Source organism: Aegilops tauschii, chromosome 1 (genome assembly GCF_002575655.3).
Source record: "Aegilops tauschii subsp. strangulata cultivar AL8/78 chromosome 1, Aet v6.0, whole genome shotgun sequence".
NCBI classification, from domain to species: Eukaryota; Viridiplantae; Streptophyta; class Magnoliopsida; order Poales; family Poaceae; genus Aegilops; species Aegilops tauschii.
Window position 1 is genome coordinate 7,266,646 of NC_053035.3, and position 17,567 is coordinate 7,284,212.

General features: G+C 42.0%; 2 protein-coding genes across 2 annotated transcripts; both read left to right on the top strand.

Moving 5' to 3' along the window:
- The first annotated feature begins 6,622 nt into the window (after positions 1-6,622).
- LOC109757803 (glutathione S-transferase 1-like) lies at positions 6,623-7,922 on the top strand. Its single transcript, XM_045230705.1, has 2 exons — positions 6,623-6,772; positions 7,587-7,922. Exons 1-2 carry the CDS (start codon positions 6,623-6,625, stop codon positions 7,920-7,922), a joined length of 486 nt encoding a protein of 161 aa, XP_045086640.1.
- A 6,311-nt stretch (positions 7,923-14,233) lies between these two features.
- LOC109757804 (defensin Tk-AMP-D2) lies at positions 14,234-14,965 on the top strand. Its single transcript, XM_020316638.2, has 2 exons — positions 14,234-14,400; positions 14,483-14,965. Exons 1-2 carry the CDS (start codon positions 14,331-14,333, stop codon positions 14,659-14,661), a joined length of 249 nt encoding a protein of 82 aa, XP_020172227.1. The 5' UTR covers positions 14,234-14,330; the 3' UTR covers positions 14,662-14,965.
- The last annotated feature ends 2,602 nt before the right edge of the window (positions 14,966-17,567 follow it).

The window sequence follows — 17,567 nt, forward strand, 5'->3', positions numbered from 1 at the left end:
GTCGTGCATGGCAGAGGTGGTGAAGGTGGTCCAGGAGGCCAACATGTTGGAGCAGCCGAGAGATGAGGCGGCAGTCGGGGCGAGGTGGCTGGGCACAGGGCGGTGACACAACATGATCATACTCAACCTGATGCGCGAGGATGACGAGCCTACCTCCTTCTCTAAGACCCTCTGGCGCCCGACCTATGATGATATGAAATGTTCTTACATCACATGGTGGATATATTCAAGTGTGTGAACTAAGCTGAAATACTAGGAGTAGGACTATCTACCTACTTATTATTGCTGGAGTAAAATGCACTCTGGATATCGAAACTCATTGGTAATAGTCACTTTGATCACTGAGAAAATGATGAGAATGACATGGTCACTGTACATGCTTGTGCTTAGGAGAGGGTTTCCATGGGTTTGAGAGATTATACGTCTATTCACATGTTCCATGCCGATTTCCTTGGAAACCATATTGCCCACGTCTCACATATCTTGAACTGGAAATCAATGGAGGCCCTTGGAAACCTCTATTGCCCACGTGAAGGGGGAATTCCTTCGAGACTTGGAAACCTCTATTGCCTGTGTGAGCTAGCCTTTCATCACAGTGTGTACACCAACGACTCCAATGTCACGACCATAGTGGATGCCAGGAGGAGTGGCCAAGCACAAGCATCACAACCTCATCACCCTCGTCATCAACGGGTAAAGTAGCGGCGACGCGTGAGGCAGGAGCACCGGACAGTGGTGTCACATGTGATGATCTAATTAGTTGGGAATTAGACAACCTTGTCATGGATTAGTGGGATTCTGCAGGGCCTACACTATCAGCTCGCTACGCCCCTGTCTGAATCTAGAACGTTAATGGTGATATTCCTTTGCCAGGCCCTGGTCCATGGCGGGAACTTCTATATGACGCACGTTGCGTCGAAATGTCGGCCTCCCACACAGGGTTAAAGCCCAACTTTGTTGGCCCATCGGTTTAGTGTAGCGACTGGCTGCTGTAGCGAGCACTACTTTCTTGTTTTTAGTTTGATTAAAAGACACAAAATAATATATTTTTAAAGTGAACATTTTTTGATAATACAAACAATTTTTAAACTTTTGCAAACATATTTTTAAAGTTTTGAAAAACATGAATATTTTTGAAAATGTACACATTTTATAAAACTCGATCATTTTTTGAATTGTACAAAAATAAACATGACATTTGTAGAAGAAAAAAAATATTTTGGAAATTTCTAGATCCGGGGCAACATGAAACGTGTATGCCCCATGGTGAAAATCATGCAAGCGAATACCCAAATAACCCCTCCAGCCCCTAACGCTCCCTAAAATAGTGCGCATTGGTTTCTAGAAAAATAATTCAGTGATTTCACCGTTTGATTATGAAAGTTTGCGATGATGATTGTGATTATGGGCTTTGTTAACAGAGTTGAATTATGTGATGTATCCCTTCATATTATGTTTGTGGTGAATAGAGTCTTGCTCATCTACGCGTTTCTTTATGTTGGGTTGAATATTTTGGGAATCATTGAGATAAGGATGCATGTCTAGTAAAATTTCCGAAGATGACTATTGGCATTACAGTGACTCCATGGATAATAGATAATAATGATAAAGATCATGAGGCGATTGTTTAGTATAATTTGCAAGGCTAACTGATGTGACATTGTGACTTTCCTATGTATCATGATTAGAAAGAAAAATTTAGAGGTGCGCCTGTAGAACCATTCTTGGCCGGTCAATGAAGTAGCTGTTGAACATTTCCAGTAGTTGTTGATCCCGTCAAACTAACATTTCCTTGTAGTTGTTGATCCCGTCAAACTAAACGAATCTAGTTGTATGGATGTAGTTGGAACTCGGGACTCCACTAATTAAGATTCAAGTCATGTGCAACTTTTCAAAATCAGCCGTTGAAATGTGTGTCACATGACATGCATCGTTTAGACTTAAATATGTTTATGTTAAGTAAGGCTGATGCGGCTGATGTAGATGACCAATCGCCCGTAACACTTGCACCCATCCTGTAGTCCAAGTCTTGCAGTATAGTTTTTAAAACCCAATCATTGTGTCGATGTGTGATGCAATAATAGAGCCAACATATCAAAACATATAATAATTAGATTAAATATATACTACTTTATTAATACCCAGGCCACTTCTCGCTCTTACAAAAAAATTGAAGGCCATGATGCAGCTGGCTCTTAGTCTAGGGCATGCTTCTCTTCTCTCTCCACCAACTCAACAAAAAAAATATTTAATCTCTTATATCATGCTTGCATCACCTTATTATACCCGCTCTAATGTGTTGTAGACATAATTGTGTTTTGTGTACAACTGAAGTTAGGATAAGGATAATCGATCGAAATGACCAGTTGTCGATGGCTGAAACAAGTCCAAGTCAACTGCGATTTTCCGAGAGCAGAAAGAGTGTGACACACCACATAATGTCAAAATGAATGTTTCTAGTAAAAATCAGTTCTCCAGTGAACCCAAAAATGACAGTTGTTTAGAAAAATCACAAGGAATTGAGAAACCTAAGTGACGCTCAAAGATTGGAGTCTTGGAAATACCGTCAAAATGCACTTAGAGAGGCCTTTGAAGCTAGTTCACCATCTGCAGATTTTTTTATTAGGTGCACGGAATAATGGAGATGTAATTCATAGAGCTTGGAGTCGATTCCACTTCCTTGTGCGCACACCTGCATAGCTCATTTCCTTGAAGACAAGGTACCAACCATCAATGACATGGAGAAGCTTGTATTTCTCTTCGGTCATGACAGAATGGTTGAGCTTCTCCAAGCTCTCGTTTTCTAACTTTGTTAGAAATGATATGTGGACATTCCGCACAATGATCCTACTTGATTGCCATCAAGCACACCTTCTTTGAGCTTATTACTCACAAATGGGCTCTTGATTTCTTGGCACCACACATTTTTCAACTTTATTTCATATAATTTATGCAAAACTTAATAACTTATAGTGGAGCAACTGGACATTTTCTAGACTCACTTCTAATGATGTTCTTGTATAGGTCGGGCTTACTTGTTATTATCTTGATTATTAATGTGTTAATTAAAAAATTATAGTTTGTCAGTTAATTTTGTAGTCAAAGTCAGAATCAAAATTCCAGGGTGGACTCAGGGGTGCTTAACTAAATAACAAATGGTTTAATATTTTCTTCCACCAACCGATGTGTGTGGCCGTTGATTCAGCAGTTGCTTCCAGAGAATTGCACTTTGATTTGACTTTGTTCAAGTCACCATCTTTGTCCAAGCAGCTGGCTTTATAGTAAGTGAATCAATAACAAGCAGCTTCATGTTAGGTGTGACTCGACATTTAGTTGATTTGCGAATCTTAAAAATTCCGACCTTGCCAGAAAGCCCGAGACCCAGTCTTCTGCATCCACTCGGAAGCCAGGAGTATATAAGCCACACAGATCTATGCCTCAGATTCTCCACCGAGTTTGCTAGCAGCTATTAACACCGTTTTTGGTTCCCCGTTCTTGCTGAAGTTCTGAGAAGATGGCAAGAAGCAGAGGGCCCTGGTCTATCGTGTTACCACTGTTGCTGCTAATGCTCCTTCAATTACTCATCATCGTGCTCGCCCGTCCAATTGAAACCCATCCTACACCGGCACCACCAAATGGTTTTTGTAAGCAGTTCTAGATCACATGTCACAAGTTCATGATTTTCTACTTACTTTTAGATGACAAGTGCATGATTTTGATCCGATCATATTACTCCTTTTTGGTATAACCTTTTCCACACAACTTTCCAACCCAATACAATGAATATGTGGTCATGTTTTTTTTGTGTAGTCAAGTTTTCTTGTCAGCATATTAAAAGTGTCTTTTTTCTAACTTCGGCAAAGAATTAAATTGACTAGGTTTTAAATCTACCTGATAGAGTAATGTTGATTTTTTTTACTCCGTCACACAAATCAAAACTCTAGTCGATTTTGGAGTATTAGTAACCACCTCACCGCTGAGGCGATTAACATATAGCTACCTATCTTACCCTGTTTTTTGGATCCATGTGCAGGTGACTATCTTGATAAAAGGAACTGCAAGTGAAGCTGGAAGCATCTGTGCTCCTGATCCGTTCAGTTTCCCATGGAATGAATTAAAGTCGGAAAAATTTCTACTGTTGGGAATTCAACAGTTGGGCAAGCTTGTTGGCTGTAAAGTCAAACAGATCAGATGATCAAGAAGTGCAGGCTGCTTGCATGGAAATCATGTACTACTTTTTTGGTGAATAATTTCTTCGGCAATATGTTTTCTTACTCGCAATATATCAATCTAGGCTGTGTGTTAATTCGTGTACTCCTAACTCTAAACAAAGGCTGAAATTAATTCACGGTATCTTATCTGTTGTGACAAATACGGCTTCGCTAAAACTCAAACTACTGATTTTTCACAAAATTTTAATAAATGTTGCATTAATAAATCTTTTGTTCAAGTTAAGGTCCCGAAAAATAGATGTGTATGCAAAATACAATCTTTGGTTGAAGAAACAACTCCTTTGTCTCCATGCACATTTCTCTCGTCAATGCTAGTATAAAAAAAAAGATGATGAACCTAATGACATGTCTGATAAGGATTATTGGAGGTGCTCTAATTGTTAAACACTTGGTAGAACAACATCCAGTCAAATATACTGTGTATGTGTGTGTTGATGTTGATGTGGTTGGGAGGTGACTAGCCAAATGACTAGTTGCCTTGGCCCGAATGAACACGGTCAAGTCATCTGCAACTTCCCTAAAATTTTCCTTTGAAATGTATGACAAGTGGCCTCCTGTAGACTGATCGAATTAATTAACCAATTGCCGTGTGCTAAGATTGGGAGACGACTGACCAGTGCTTAGTCATTGTTGATCGACTTTGAACAAGCCCAAATTATGTGCGATACCATGAACTGAACTTTGAAGCAAGTATTCCATCCTTCCAAATATGAAAGCTCCGTTCACTAGACAGTTTGTACCTACCACCATTGTATAAAGGCCATTTTACAGAAACTTGAATTTTTTTTTTGTTGCAAAAACCATCACCGCAGTGTTTTGTGATACTGACATTGCCCATGGTCAGCATCACACACGGTCGAAATTTTGGGCACATCTGTTATGTACCCTCAGTCACACATGTTTTGTGGTTTTACTGACTGCAATGAGTTTGTTACAGTTTTTTAACGTGGCCCTGCGACTGTGCACAGTAAGTTTTGGGTCCGTGAGCACATACCATGTGGCTTAAATACCCAACCGATGTGTAATTATTTTCAAATATTTCTGAACTGAAGTCAGCAGGGCAGAATCGGCCAAACACTTCTAGGATGAAAACGTATCACATTTGTTTTCAAATTCTTTCCCAAAAACAGAAACTAAATAAAGAATCCTCGGAAAAAAATACAGAAACTGATACTATCAGAAATGGATGCAAAGCTAATACGGTGCGGAGGCAGATGTTTACCGGAACAACATACAGAAAAACACGGACGGAGAATTGTGCATGTTCCCTCCAGTGGCCTTGCAGAACCAAATATTTCTGAACTGAAGCCAACACAATTTGTGTCGGTTCCTTGATGCAGCTAGCACGTGTCCATGGGCAAGTTTGTAGTTCCTAGTCTTGTTGGGCCCTCGTTTGCAAATGTAAACACTTTGCTAAGATTTACATATTTTCTATAAAGTAGCGTTGGAGGCATCAGTCTTCGGTTTTTCTTGATGGACACTTTACCTGTCTTGAAATACAAGTAAATAGGTCAGCACGGTGGTGGTTTGGGTGGTGAGTGTGTCGTTGGTGTCCATGGCGTTGAAACAGATCAAGGCTCCGATACTAAGTCAAAGATTGTGCTTTGTCTTGAACATTACCTGGGCCTTCTCAATTTATAATAACTATCTGATCTAATCGGATCAGGCACAACAAATCACAAGATCTTAACAAAATCTCATTCCAATATCTATATGATGATATACTGACATGTGCCAGATATGCTACAATACATACTCTAATAGTGAGATCCTCCATTATTTAGAGAGAAAAAAAAGATGAAAGTTTTTTGTTAAAATAGAAGGATAAGGTATGAAGTGTCAACGAACAGTTTCAGTAGCTTGGAGGAATCACTTTTCATTTCTTCATGAACACAATACGTTTCTGTATCAAGTCTGCGGCCTTTCCTTTTTTTCGACAAAGTCTGCGGCCTTTCCTGATGGGCATTGTATCTGTCTTGGGATACAAGTTGTCTTTATCAACATGTTATAAACTATCTGTGTATTACATGTCGTCTTTATCAAAATGTTATAAAAGTCAATAATCAGCTAGGTGGCAAACAGGCAATTAGTTGTGTTGTTTAAGTTGTCAACTGCTGTCTCTGTCCCAAATTAGCTCACATCAGGTATCCTCGATCACAATAATTAATTGTGTGCTTGGTTATCAAGTAATTAGGCATGACAAGTCACTGGTGATGTGTGTTACTTAGTTGCTAGGTATAGTAGTTTCAAACTATTTTCAGAACCACAATGAGTTGTATGATACCCTATAAAAACTACCACACCTTTTTGTCCAACAATATGTACACCGCAAAATCCAGGGATCTCATTCGCCTTCGTTTTGGACTCCAGACCTGATAGTAAGCAACGAAATGGTGCCGGTGAAGGTGTACGGCCTGCCCATGAACGGGAGCGTCGCGCGTGTTCTGGCGTGCCTGGAGGAGGTGGATGCGGAGTATGAGGTCGTGGTCGTGGACTTGCACACCGGCGAGCACAAGAGGCTGCCGCATCTTGCACGCAATGTACCTATGCCGCCCCATTCCTTTTTTATTACATTCTCAATATTTTTCTGGCTCGTAATGTATATGGGCTGTCTCGTCTCTCTTTGATTACATAGTACATACTCTGTATTATCTTCTTGTACATAAAAAGGTTGCGCAAATCAAGAGACTGATAGGGATCTTTTTTTTCTTCTGTCGGTTAACAGCCCTTCAGTCAGGTGCCAGCTTTTCAGGATGGAGACCTGATTCTCTTTGGTGAGTAGCTTAACTGCTTAATTTGTGTGGTTGATGCAGGATTAGGACACTACATTGTCTAGCGTCGTGGTAGGTGTGTAGATCGAGATAATTAATCTGGATTATGCATGGTAGGCTGTAAAAAGTCAAACTCATGTCTCCTTTTCAACTAGTTAAAAGGACATCCCCCGAGTCACTAGGCTATTTACTTAGGACATTTTCCTAGTTATATTGCTATGAAGATACTAAATAGCTAGAAAATCATCAGTAAAAAGGGTACAGCCTCATCGTGTACCACTGAATTATTCCAAATGTGTTAAAATTTGAAACAAGCTATGTGCAATGACAACAACAAGAACTTGCATTACAAAGGATTGAGTATGTGGTAAATAATTTACTTGGAAATTGATGCAAAAATCATAATTAAGAACGTAAACTCCTACATATAATATTAATATCTTTCTTGATTGTTTGCACGTATAACTAGCTGAATTTTGGCAGAGTCACGAGCAATCTCAAAGTATATACTTCGGAAAGGATCATCACACTTGCTGAGGGAAAGTAGCCTTTCCGAGTCGCATGACTTGATGTTGAGTCCCAGAAATTCGACAGTGTCATGCTGCCAATCGTCTTCCAAGGCCTCGTTGTCCCGGTTTACATGGGAGGAACTAGTGGTCTTAAAGTTATTGAAGAGAATCTGGAGAAGCTGAAGGAAATCATGGAAGTCTATGAGGAGCGCTTGTCCAAGTTGAAGTACTTAGCGGGAAATTTCCTCAGCTTAGCGGACATCAGCCATTTTCCAATGGTTCACCTCTTGCAGGAAACTCCCTACGGATCGGTGCTTGATGCATATCCACATGTGAAAGCATGGATGGCTGCCGTAATGGATCGGCCTGCTGTGAAGAAGGTCATGGTGCTTATGAAGACATTTGGTTGAAAAAGAACTATACAATAGTCTGTGTATTGGAGATGAATGTTGTTGGAACATGATGTATGATTGTGGTTTCAGAATCTTATGATCAAGAAATGGGACAAAAGATGTAATAGCTACCTCTTTCTCTGAGCTATTGCAACTGTCATTTATCGGTCATATTTGATTGGTTGATGGTGTGTTTCTTTCCATTTCCATCTTATTGGATTTTATTCTTCTTTAATGATACACATAGGGCGTCAAATATGGGTTCAGCCCTGATGGCCTGGGAATACAGGTTCTCGTTTCGAAGCTGGAAAATTTGTAAATCCATATAAAACCTCCTCGTGGAACATGTTGAGTGTGGATACATATAGAAATTGAACATTTTCATGCTTCTATGGCTCTTATCATGCATATGTTGTTTCTTGGATCAATCGCTACCCTCCCCAGCTAGCGCTGCACCACATATGTTGGGACAAACCTGGTCCGGCGACGAACGCCGAGTAGCATCTGGCGACACCAATGCCGGACGAATCTCTCTCTCTCTCACTACCAGAAAAACTTGCGATGACGACGGCCCCCGTCGGCATAGATGGGCATATCCCGACGGCCCAGCTAAAGCCGTCGGCGTATATCAATCTATGCCGACGGCACCCGTCGGCATAGATCAGCCGTCGGCGTCGCAAGAAATATGCCTACGGCAGCCGTCGGCATAGGGTAGGCCGTCGGCATATCACGTGGGCCCGTCTACCTGGGCGGCGACGGCCGTTTGACGGCGTCAGGCTACGCCGACGGGCTAACGGTGGCCGTCGGCATAGCTATGCCAACGTCATCGATCCGTGGCGCCCGCCACCTCATCGATCCGCGTCGCTCGCCGATCCGCGTCGCTATGCCGACGTCATCGATCCGCGGCGCTCGCCACGTCATCGATCCGTGTTGCTCGCCGGTCCCGTGGGGTGACACGTCCGTTTCCCCCCTCCAGGTGCCGACGGCGGCGTCGTCCGTGAGGGGGGGGGGGCACACCCCGGAGACGCATGCCGGGCATTTGCAACCGTCACAACACTTCCAGACTTGTGAGAGGCCGCCTACGCAACATTTGGCGGCATGCTAGCCCCCGGAGGCCGCCGGCCACAGTCGTAGACACACGAAGAGCAATCCGCGTAGAGGGAAGTGTTCAGATACTTCTCCATCACCATCCCGCTACCGGCCACGGATCCCTCCGGCGGACCCCATCCCCCGCCCCTCCGGCCTTCTTCCACAGACCCGGCGGCGTCCTTCTTCGACAGAGCCGGCCTTCTCCCCATCCCGCTGCCCCGCTCGCCGCCCGAGCAGTAGTACGTCGCCGTCTGAGCCCCCGTGCATGGCCACTGCTTTCCCTGGCGTCGTGCCCCGCCCCAACCCGCCGTCCGCGATGACCGCCTCAAACTCACGGTCACCCTGCTCGAGCCCCATCGCCGCGTGCACCCTGCACCTCGCTGGCCCTTCTACTCGCGCCGCCAATGTCCTTCCGCTGTTGCTGCCGCTAGATGAGGAACTCCAAACATTGCTGGATACAGGATAGCGCGAGCCCGTGGCGAGGAGTTGCTGCCTGCGCGTGATGCTCGGTTGCCTCCACCCTACATCATACCCAGCAGCCGTCGAGCTCGCCGTTCGGCCGTATCTTTTGTCTGGACACGGCCTGAACCTGGAGCAATGGCGCCGCTGTCCAAGGCCTTCTCCCACTTGCAATTGAACTGCAGTTCACGGGGCAGTAGAACCGAAAGATGACAAACAGATCCGCGCGCCATCGGGAGTCAGGATGATCGGTCGAGGCCTCGTGCTACTAGATAAGATATAACAAAGGAGCGGGGTCGAATCGTTTTCTCATATATATAGGACATCCCCAAATTGGTACCACCTCGTTTATATTACAATTTTGTCTATACAAATCGTAAAAGCGTATTACGACTGTACGGAAGCATATTGTGACGGTGAACCCACGGATTCGATCCGTGCTTTATTATTAGGGAAAGATAATTGAACATTTTTAGAATATATATTTGACATTTTTTATACATGACAAAACATTTTTCAAAACACACAGTGCAAATTAATTAAATACACAGTGAAAGTTTTGCAAATACAAGACAGCATTTGTTGTTTAAATATGTTGAATTTTTGTAAGATACACATTGGACTATTATTTTATAAAGGTGCACAACGATTAACATTTGTTAAATACAAGATGAATTTTTTTTCAACACAAGATTAACTTTTAAAAAATTCATGTTTAACTTTTTCTACATTATAAACATTTTTGCAACTCATGGTGAACATTTGAATTTTCTTGATGTGATTATTTTGGTACTCCGGGAATTTCCTAATAGACAGTGAATATTTTATAAAACTAAGAAAAAACAGATATATATTTTCAGATTTTTTTTATCAAAATAGGTAACCCCAATAACATATTTTCATCAACATGCAAGCATGATAGTTGAGCATTAACATGCATAAAAAAATCCACCTCAACATGAAACCATGCATAAGAAAAGACTACCTCAACATGCAAACGTGTATGAGATTTCCATCGAATTAGGTATTTATATTATATAATAATCAAACACAATAAATCACGTGAAATTTTAGTTTTAATTCTCACATTATTACGCCAAATATTCGTCTTCCATACAAATTATTCTTATTGAAATATATTGCAAAAACGTGCAAAGTATTAGGAGAAAACAAAAAAACTAGAAAACCATTCTTTTTACGAGGACATACATAAGGGTAAATATGGTTCACATCAATTAGAAAAACATGTGCGCCTATGCAGCGTGCCTCCGATCGTTGGGTGGGCCTGGCCAATTTACAGGATGCTACAAGTGATGCCTCTTGTCTCAACGTCACGCGACTCTTATTTCCTGTGTATGTTGGGGAATGGTAACCAAATGCTCACCCCCGATCACTCGGTAATATATGCGCCGACCCATATTAGCGATTTTCACGTTCATTTTACTCATTAGTTTTGGGAAGGTTCAGCAAAATTCTGTGAACTGATCTTTTATTTTATGCGTTTTCCTTTCTTTTTTACTTTTCTTCTTATTTTTTTCCTTTTTGTTTTTTCCATTTTCAAATTAGGATCAGTTTTTTAAAATTCAGAAATATTTCAAAAATTCATGAACAAAGTTAGAATTAGCAAAAAAAATTGAATTCATAATATTATTTAAATCGATGGATATTATTACAGAATTGGAAATAATTTTAAAAAATTGAACAATTTTTGAATCAACGATTTGGTTTTCAACTTTGGGAATTTATTTTTGAAATTGTTGATCAATTTTTGAACAGGGCAATAGTTTTGAAATTCATGACGATTTTCTGAATTTTGGAAACAAAATTTGAAATTCATTGACATTTTTTGAATAGCATATTTTTTTTGAATTTTGGAAATATTTTTGGAAATTGCTCTTTTTTAAAAAGACATGAAAAATGTTTTGAAATCATAAATATTTTGGAAATTGTGAACCATTTTTCAAATTTCTGAACATTCTTGAAATCTAGAAACAATGAACAAAATTTAGAAAGAGGGAATAATGAACAATTCAAAAAGAAAAATAGAAAAAAAATAGAAAAAAATGAAAGAAAAAATAAAAGAGAAAAATGGACAAGCCGAAACAGAAACACGAGAAAACCTGAACAAAAACTAGTTCAGAAAAAAATGGTGTAGGGAACCGCAAATGAAACAACACCCCAACTGGGCTGACCAAACTCGCATGGCGTGGCGCTGCAGCGGCAGTTTGCCGTGACTAGAGTGGGAAGTTCCTAGGGGCGTCTGCTATCACGTACAAGCACATTACGGAACCTAAAACTTTGGAGGCTTTGGCGATCCGGGAAGGGCAAGAACTAGGGGAGGATCTATATGTGAACCGGATTCAAATTGCTTCGGATTGCAAGACGGTGATGAATGACATCAAGAAGATTTCGTCAGCAGAATATGGTGCCATTGTACATGAAATAATAGAATGAACTAGTAGCTTTATTTCCTGTAATATAGTTCATGAGTTTAGGAGCTCGAATTTCGAGGCTCACAATCTCGCTAAGCATGCTTTAGAACTTGGGATTGGTCGCCATGTTTGGTTGGGCCAACCTGGGGAGCTTGGATTACCTGTAAACGTTTTGGACTTCGAATAAAGTGCAGCGAGAATGTCTCAAAAAAATTGATGCCTGCCAAATGGTGGTAAGGTACACTAACATGCCATGTGTTGCAATTGAGCACAAATATTTTTATGCTCAATTCTATTTTTGGTACGTAATTTCATTAATATCCAAATTGATTTCAATTATAGAACCGCCACCAAATTCTACAAATTTCAAAATCAAAACAAACTTAAAAGAAGAAGGAGCACCGAACTAAGCCAGCCCTATAGAGACAAAACAAGCATGCCCAAAAGAAGCTATTTATAGCTGCAAACCAATGCCCCAAAGCATTACAGGGGGCATATAACCCATCAGGTTCACATCCAAGAAATGACATGCTAAAAATATCAGAGCAAAGCGCATGATAAAACGAAACCAGCTACACATGCTGGCAAAACTTAGAACTGTACCCTACACCAATTCTTGTTCGATTCGAGCCGTCACTTCTAGCATAAATTTCTTCAGCAACTTGCTTGATCTGCATCACTCCTTGGTCAATTCTTCTCCTATCTTGGGTTTTTAGCAATATACTCCAAACATTAAGATAACTAGAAGATACCCCGCGCGTTGCCGCGGAAATTCTTGCCAACTTTTAGAAATGTGATGAGTTACGAAATAAAAGAAAATTGAGCTAAAATGTACTTAGTGTAATAGCTGCAATATATGAAATAATATATTTTTTAGTATTCCATCATTAATTTATTTCCATGAAGAAAGTCACCGGTTATCAAACATAAGTAGTACTAACGTGTAAAGACAACGTCATGTGATGGAAATTATTACACATGCACGTATGGAAGTATTAGATGGTTGTAGCTGTCATATATGGACAAAAAAATCAGTTACACTTACCCGCTAAAGTGCACGTATGGAAGAATTATGAAATCTCAGGACAGAATTCGCCAAAAATAAAAGAATCTCAGACAAAAAACATGAGTTACACTTAACTGTGGAAGTGGAGAATAGCTATGCACACACCAGGAACATGAAGAAAATAATATTATCAAGAGAAGTGAATATAAACTGCTATCTGGAATTCTGGATACCTATGTCACTTGGTACCGTAAAGATCAACAAAGTCTATCACCACCAGTAGCCGGACATCAAGGCAGCAGATGTGATACCATATGAAGTATAGGGCGTGGAGCTCTACAGCAAATCAGCGGATGTAATGCATAATCAAGTGAGGTGGCGGTTACTGCATGCATTTTTGCATGTTTAGACGTCAGTAATTGAAATGCATTGCTTGTGTGCGTGCATGCGCTTGGTCCAGCGGCTAAAGTGCAAGATCGGATGACCATTGTAGACCGATCTAGTAAATCCAATGGTTGAATTAATTTGGGTGATGTGGCTCAAGGAGAAGGCAGAGAATTCCTCATAGTGGGGGTTAGCTATTTAGATATAGTACTCCCTCCGTTCACTTTTGTAAGACCTTTTAGACACTTAAGACAGCACCTAAAACAGTTCAATTTCAGCTGTCTTAAACGACTTACAAAAGTGAACAGAGGGAGTAGATAACATAGCCTATATACTACACTAATGAAGCAGGGTCATCAGGAAAGATTTTATCAAAGCAAGATTTATTCCTGGCTTTCGGTCACAAGGGAAGGATTTGCTGCTGTTACAGACCCCTATAGTACCTGCAGCGGATGGATTAGTATTGTTTTCTACTTAGTATTAGCGAATATCACGTAGATGGTTTGGAGCAGATCATATGGATTGCCTATGCACTACTGATTTGGAGCGAGTGCGATCTGCCCATGGCCACTGCTGACGGGGTGGCAATCTTATCCAGGTCTATCTGCTTGTCGTCCTGCCGATCGATCAACTCAGCAGGGTCCCAATGGGTCTGCTGGCTCCGGGCTCTCATGTCTCGTCGCAAGAAATGACTAGGCGGGTGAAATAAGTAAAGTTGGCAGAAAGCAATGAATCCAGCGCTCAGCGTGGCAGGCAAAAGCATCGCCATTCACTACTCTGCCGACGAGCTCCACTCACTCAGCCGTAGCCCGGCCGTAGGCCCCTGGCCGGCCTGAGCAGCACATGTCGACATCGAGTGAATTATTGGAGACACCCGCTGCCATGGCAACGTGGCATTGATATCCCCCACCCACCACCACTAATATCTGCTGTACCTCCTCTCTCTGGCTATATATACCCCTGACTCATCTTGTATCTACACCACCTTCGCATTGCTAGACAATACAGCCCCACGTAGACGCAGCAGCATCTCCGGTGAAGCAAGCAAGCAGAGAGATGGCGTCCCCTCGTCGCATGGCCGCCGCGCCCGCCGTCCTCCTCCTGCTGCTCCTCCTCGTCGCCACGGGTACGTCGGTCCGTCCATGGACAGTAGTGAGCATGTGTACTCACCGGCACTTAATTACTTACAGTGGTTGCATTGCATGCAGAGATGGGGACGATGAAGACGGCGGAGGCCCGGACGTGCCTGTCCCAGAGCCACAAGTTCAAGGGCACCTGCCTCAGCAACAGCAACTGCGCCGGCGTGTGCCGCACCGAGAACTTCCCCGACGGCGAGTGCAACTCCCACCGCCTCGAGCGCAAGTGCTACTGCAAGCGGACCTGCTAAGCAAGACCAGTCCGCGCGACGTCCTCCGATGGATGATTGCTACTCGCTCTGGCTAGCTTGACTGCTAGATCAGCATCCATGCCGTCAGTTACATCTGTTCGTCCCTACGTCCGTTTCCGTTTCTTCTACATCCTCCGATGGATGCCGTCAGTTAGATCCGTGCTGTCAATGTATCCGGCATGCTGTTTAAGTGTTCGTGGCCTTAGTTTGTGCTGTTGATGTAATACCGTTGCCACTGACAATTTGTCGTCTATGTGTTCTGTTGGAACTTGGAATCAGTCGGTTCGTTGGCTTGTCTGTTAAACGGAGCAAACACTTCTTTTTTGTTTCTTTCTTTTTTGCGAGAAACGGAGCAAGCGTTTTTCATGTAGCCAAACGAATTTCCCAATTTTCACAGCTTTTTTAACTTGACGTGCATGAATGGGTCTGTTTTTTTAACATACAAGTTAAAAAAAATTCAAATACATCGATGAACGTTTTTTCAAATAAGCATAGGGTTTTGTTTAATGGTACAGAAGTTTTTTTACATTGTATAAACATTTTCTGCAAATACCTGTTTGAATTGTTTTTCAAATACATGCAAAAGATTTTTTTTAATACACGACAAACACATTTTTCAAATGCATGTTCATTTTTTTCTAATGGTACCGAATATTTCTTGTAAACATTGTTTACAGTGCATAAACATTTTTTATAAAATATCATTAACATATTTTTGAAATCATGAGAACAATTTTTATTTTAAAATAATGTTCTAAAATTACGCAAAAGAATAAATTGTATAAATATTATTTAAAAATTTCATGAACATTCTTTGAACACCTGAACATTTTTAAATGTTATGGATATTTTTTTTCTGAATAGTACAAACATTTTATGATAGTTCACCATTGTTGTTGCACATGTCCAGAGTATAGATAATTCTTCTGACACGGAGAAATGTTGCAGATGCACCGCTAATACATATATTTATGACAAGAGGAAATATTTACAGGAAAGAAGAAGCATTTTTTTTTCTGGAGAGCAGCGTTTCTGCTCCCGGGCTCAAATTAGCCCGGGCAAAATCAAAAAATCTTTAAAAATAGAAAAACAAATCAAAAAATCCTGAATTTTATTTGGAACCAAGATGCTCATGTGCGTGACGTTCATGCAAAAATTGGTGGAGTTTGGACATTTGAGGAGCGCGCGATAAAAAAGACAAAATTCAGCTCTGTGAGTAAGGTTACTGTTCACGCACTGGTTGGACCGATTTTCTCTTTTTTGCCACGAGCTTCTCAGATGTCCAAACGGGATGAAATTTTGTACGGACATCATGCACGCGAACATCTCCATACAAAAAAAATCTGATTTTTTTAAATTTTCTAGCATTTTCTTTGAATTTACTGTAGCTCAGGAGGAGATGAGCCCGGGCACCGAGTTGGATTTCCGTTTTTTCTGAGCAAACTGAAAAGAAGAAGCAATTAAATGGATAATAGCACTAAAACCATATATGGGCCACCCAGTAGTGCAGCCCATTCATGTTTTCAGGTTATTTTCAAGATTTTTTAAATTCCAATTAATATGTTAATATTCCTCTTTAGCTGTATTCATTTTTTTTTGCAGAAAAGCTTTATTCATATTCTGTGAAGGGTATCTCTCGTAAACCAGTGGGGACTTTGTGTGGAAGTACTATATATACATAAAATGTTAAAGCAGATTAGAGAAGTCCCCACAAATAATCAGTATAAACCCTAATTTTAAGGATTTCTTTTGATGTTTCTTAATCATTAAAGTTTCGCCTTCGTTGCGAATTTTTTTTTTCTCTCCTCTTTATTTCCTTTGGTGTTTATAGGTACAACACACTCCAAAAACTAATGCTAGCAGTTTTCTTTAAGAAAATAAAAGGGTTATGTTTGGACATTTGACTTGACCATCCACATAAATATCCTCGCTAAAAAAAATCCTCATGTGACTTGTACGATCATTCAAAATGTTTAACATTGTTGGTTGAGCTTGAAACAGAATTTTGGTCTGCCAGGCGCACAAAACAGTCGGCCCCGACTTACTTCTGCCACCGCACTTGTGAGGCCAACTCCAGCGCACGACCTCAATCGGACGTCCGGTTTGGCCTGTTTTCGTCCGTTTGGGGCGGCAATGGGGTAGTTGGGTTGTCGGTGCGCCTAACGCACGGCCGCACCCTAAATCATGTCCGGGATGGACGTAATTAAAAAAACGCAAAAACTAAAACAAAATGCCAAAAAAATAAACGCAAACATGAAAACATAAAACATAATTAAACATCACGGCCACAAAACGGCCCAGTTCCACAGTTCACATAGACATAATTAACATAAAAAACAAAAGAAATCCGCCGCCCGCGCGCTCCTGCTATGCCCGTCGCCGTCTTCTCAGTGGCCGCCGTTTTCGTCATCGCTAACGAGGTCGACGTAGGCCGGCGGCATCCAGAGGTGGGACGGCGGTGCCTGGTACACGGGAGGTTGCTGGAAGGCGGGAGGTGCCTGCACCACCTCCTCCCGTGGCGACGCCTCCCGCTCCGGTGACCACGGCGGCGTGGGGCACCAGTTCATGCCCCCACGGCGTCGGCCATCTCCGGAGTCGTGCACGACCAGCTCCACCGCTGGCCAACCAGGCCCGGGTGGAACGCGGCGACGGGCTCCTCCTCCAGCACCTCCTCCCTCCTCACCATCTCCAGCTCCGGCATGGCCACGCCGGCGGCGGAGAGGGCCATCATGGTCTCCAGGCCCACCCACTGACGCTCGTCGTGCGTGTTCATGGAGTCTTCCATGACACATTGAAGGAGTCGGGCCTCCTCCTCCTCTGTCATGCAAGGAGGAGGTGGTGGCGACGGAGAGGGCGACGGCGACGGCGTCGGCGTGAAGCCACGCACCACCCTACGCCCGCCACAA

What these genes read in the sequence shown, in the direction of transcription:
- LOC109757803 (XM_045230705.1), top strand. Translation starts at nt 6,623, where the DNA reads ATGGTGCCGGTGAAGGTGTACGGCCTGCCCATGAACGGGAGCGTCGCG. An exon ending in TGCCGCATCTTGCACGCAAT is followed by an intron (nt 6,773 to 7,586) that starts GTACCTATGCCG and finishes GTTGAGTCCCAG; the next exon opens with AAATTCGACAGTGTCATGCT.
- LOC109757804 (XM_020316638.2), top strand. Translation starts at nt 14,331, where the DNA reads ATGGCGTCCCCTCGTCGCATGGCCGCCGCGCCCGCCGTCCTCCTCCTG. An exon ending in GCTCCTCCTCGTCGCCACGG is followed by an intron (nt 14,401 to 14,482) that starts GTACGTCGGTCC and finishes CATTGCATGCAG; the next exon opens with AGATGGGGACGATGAAGACG.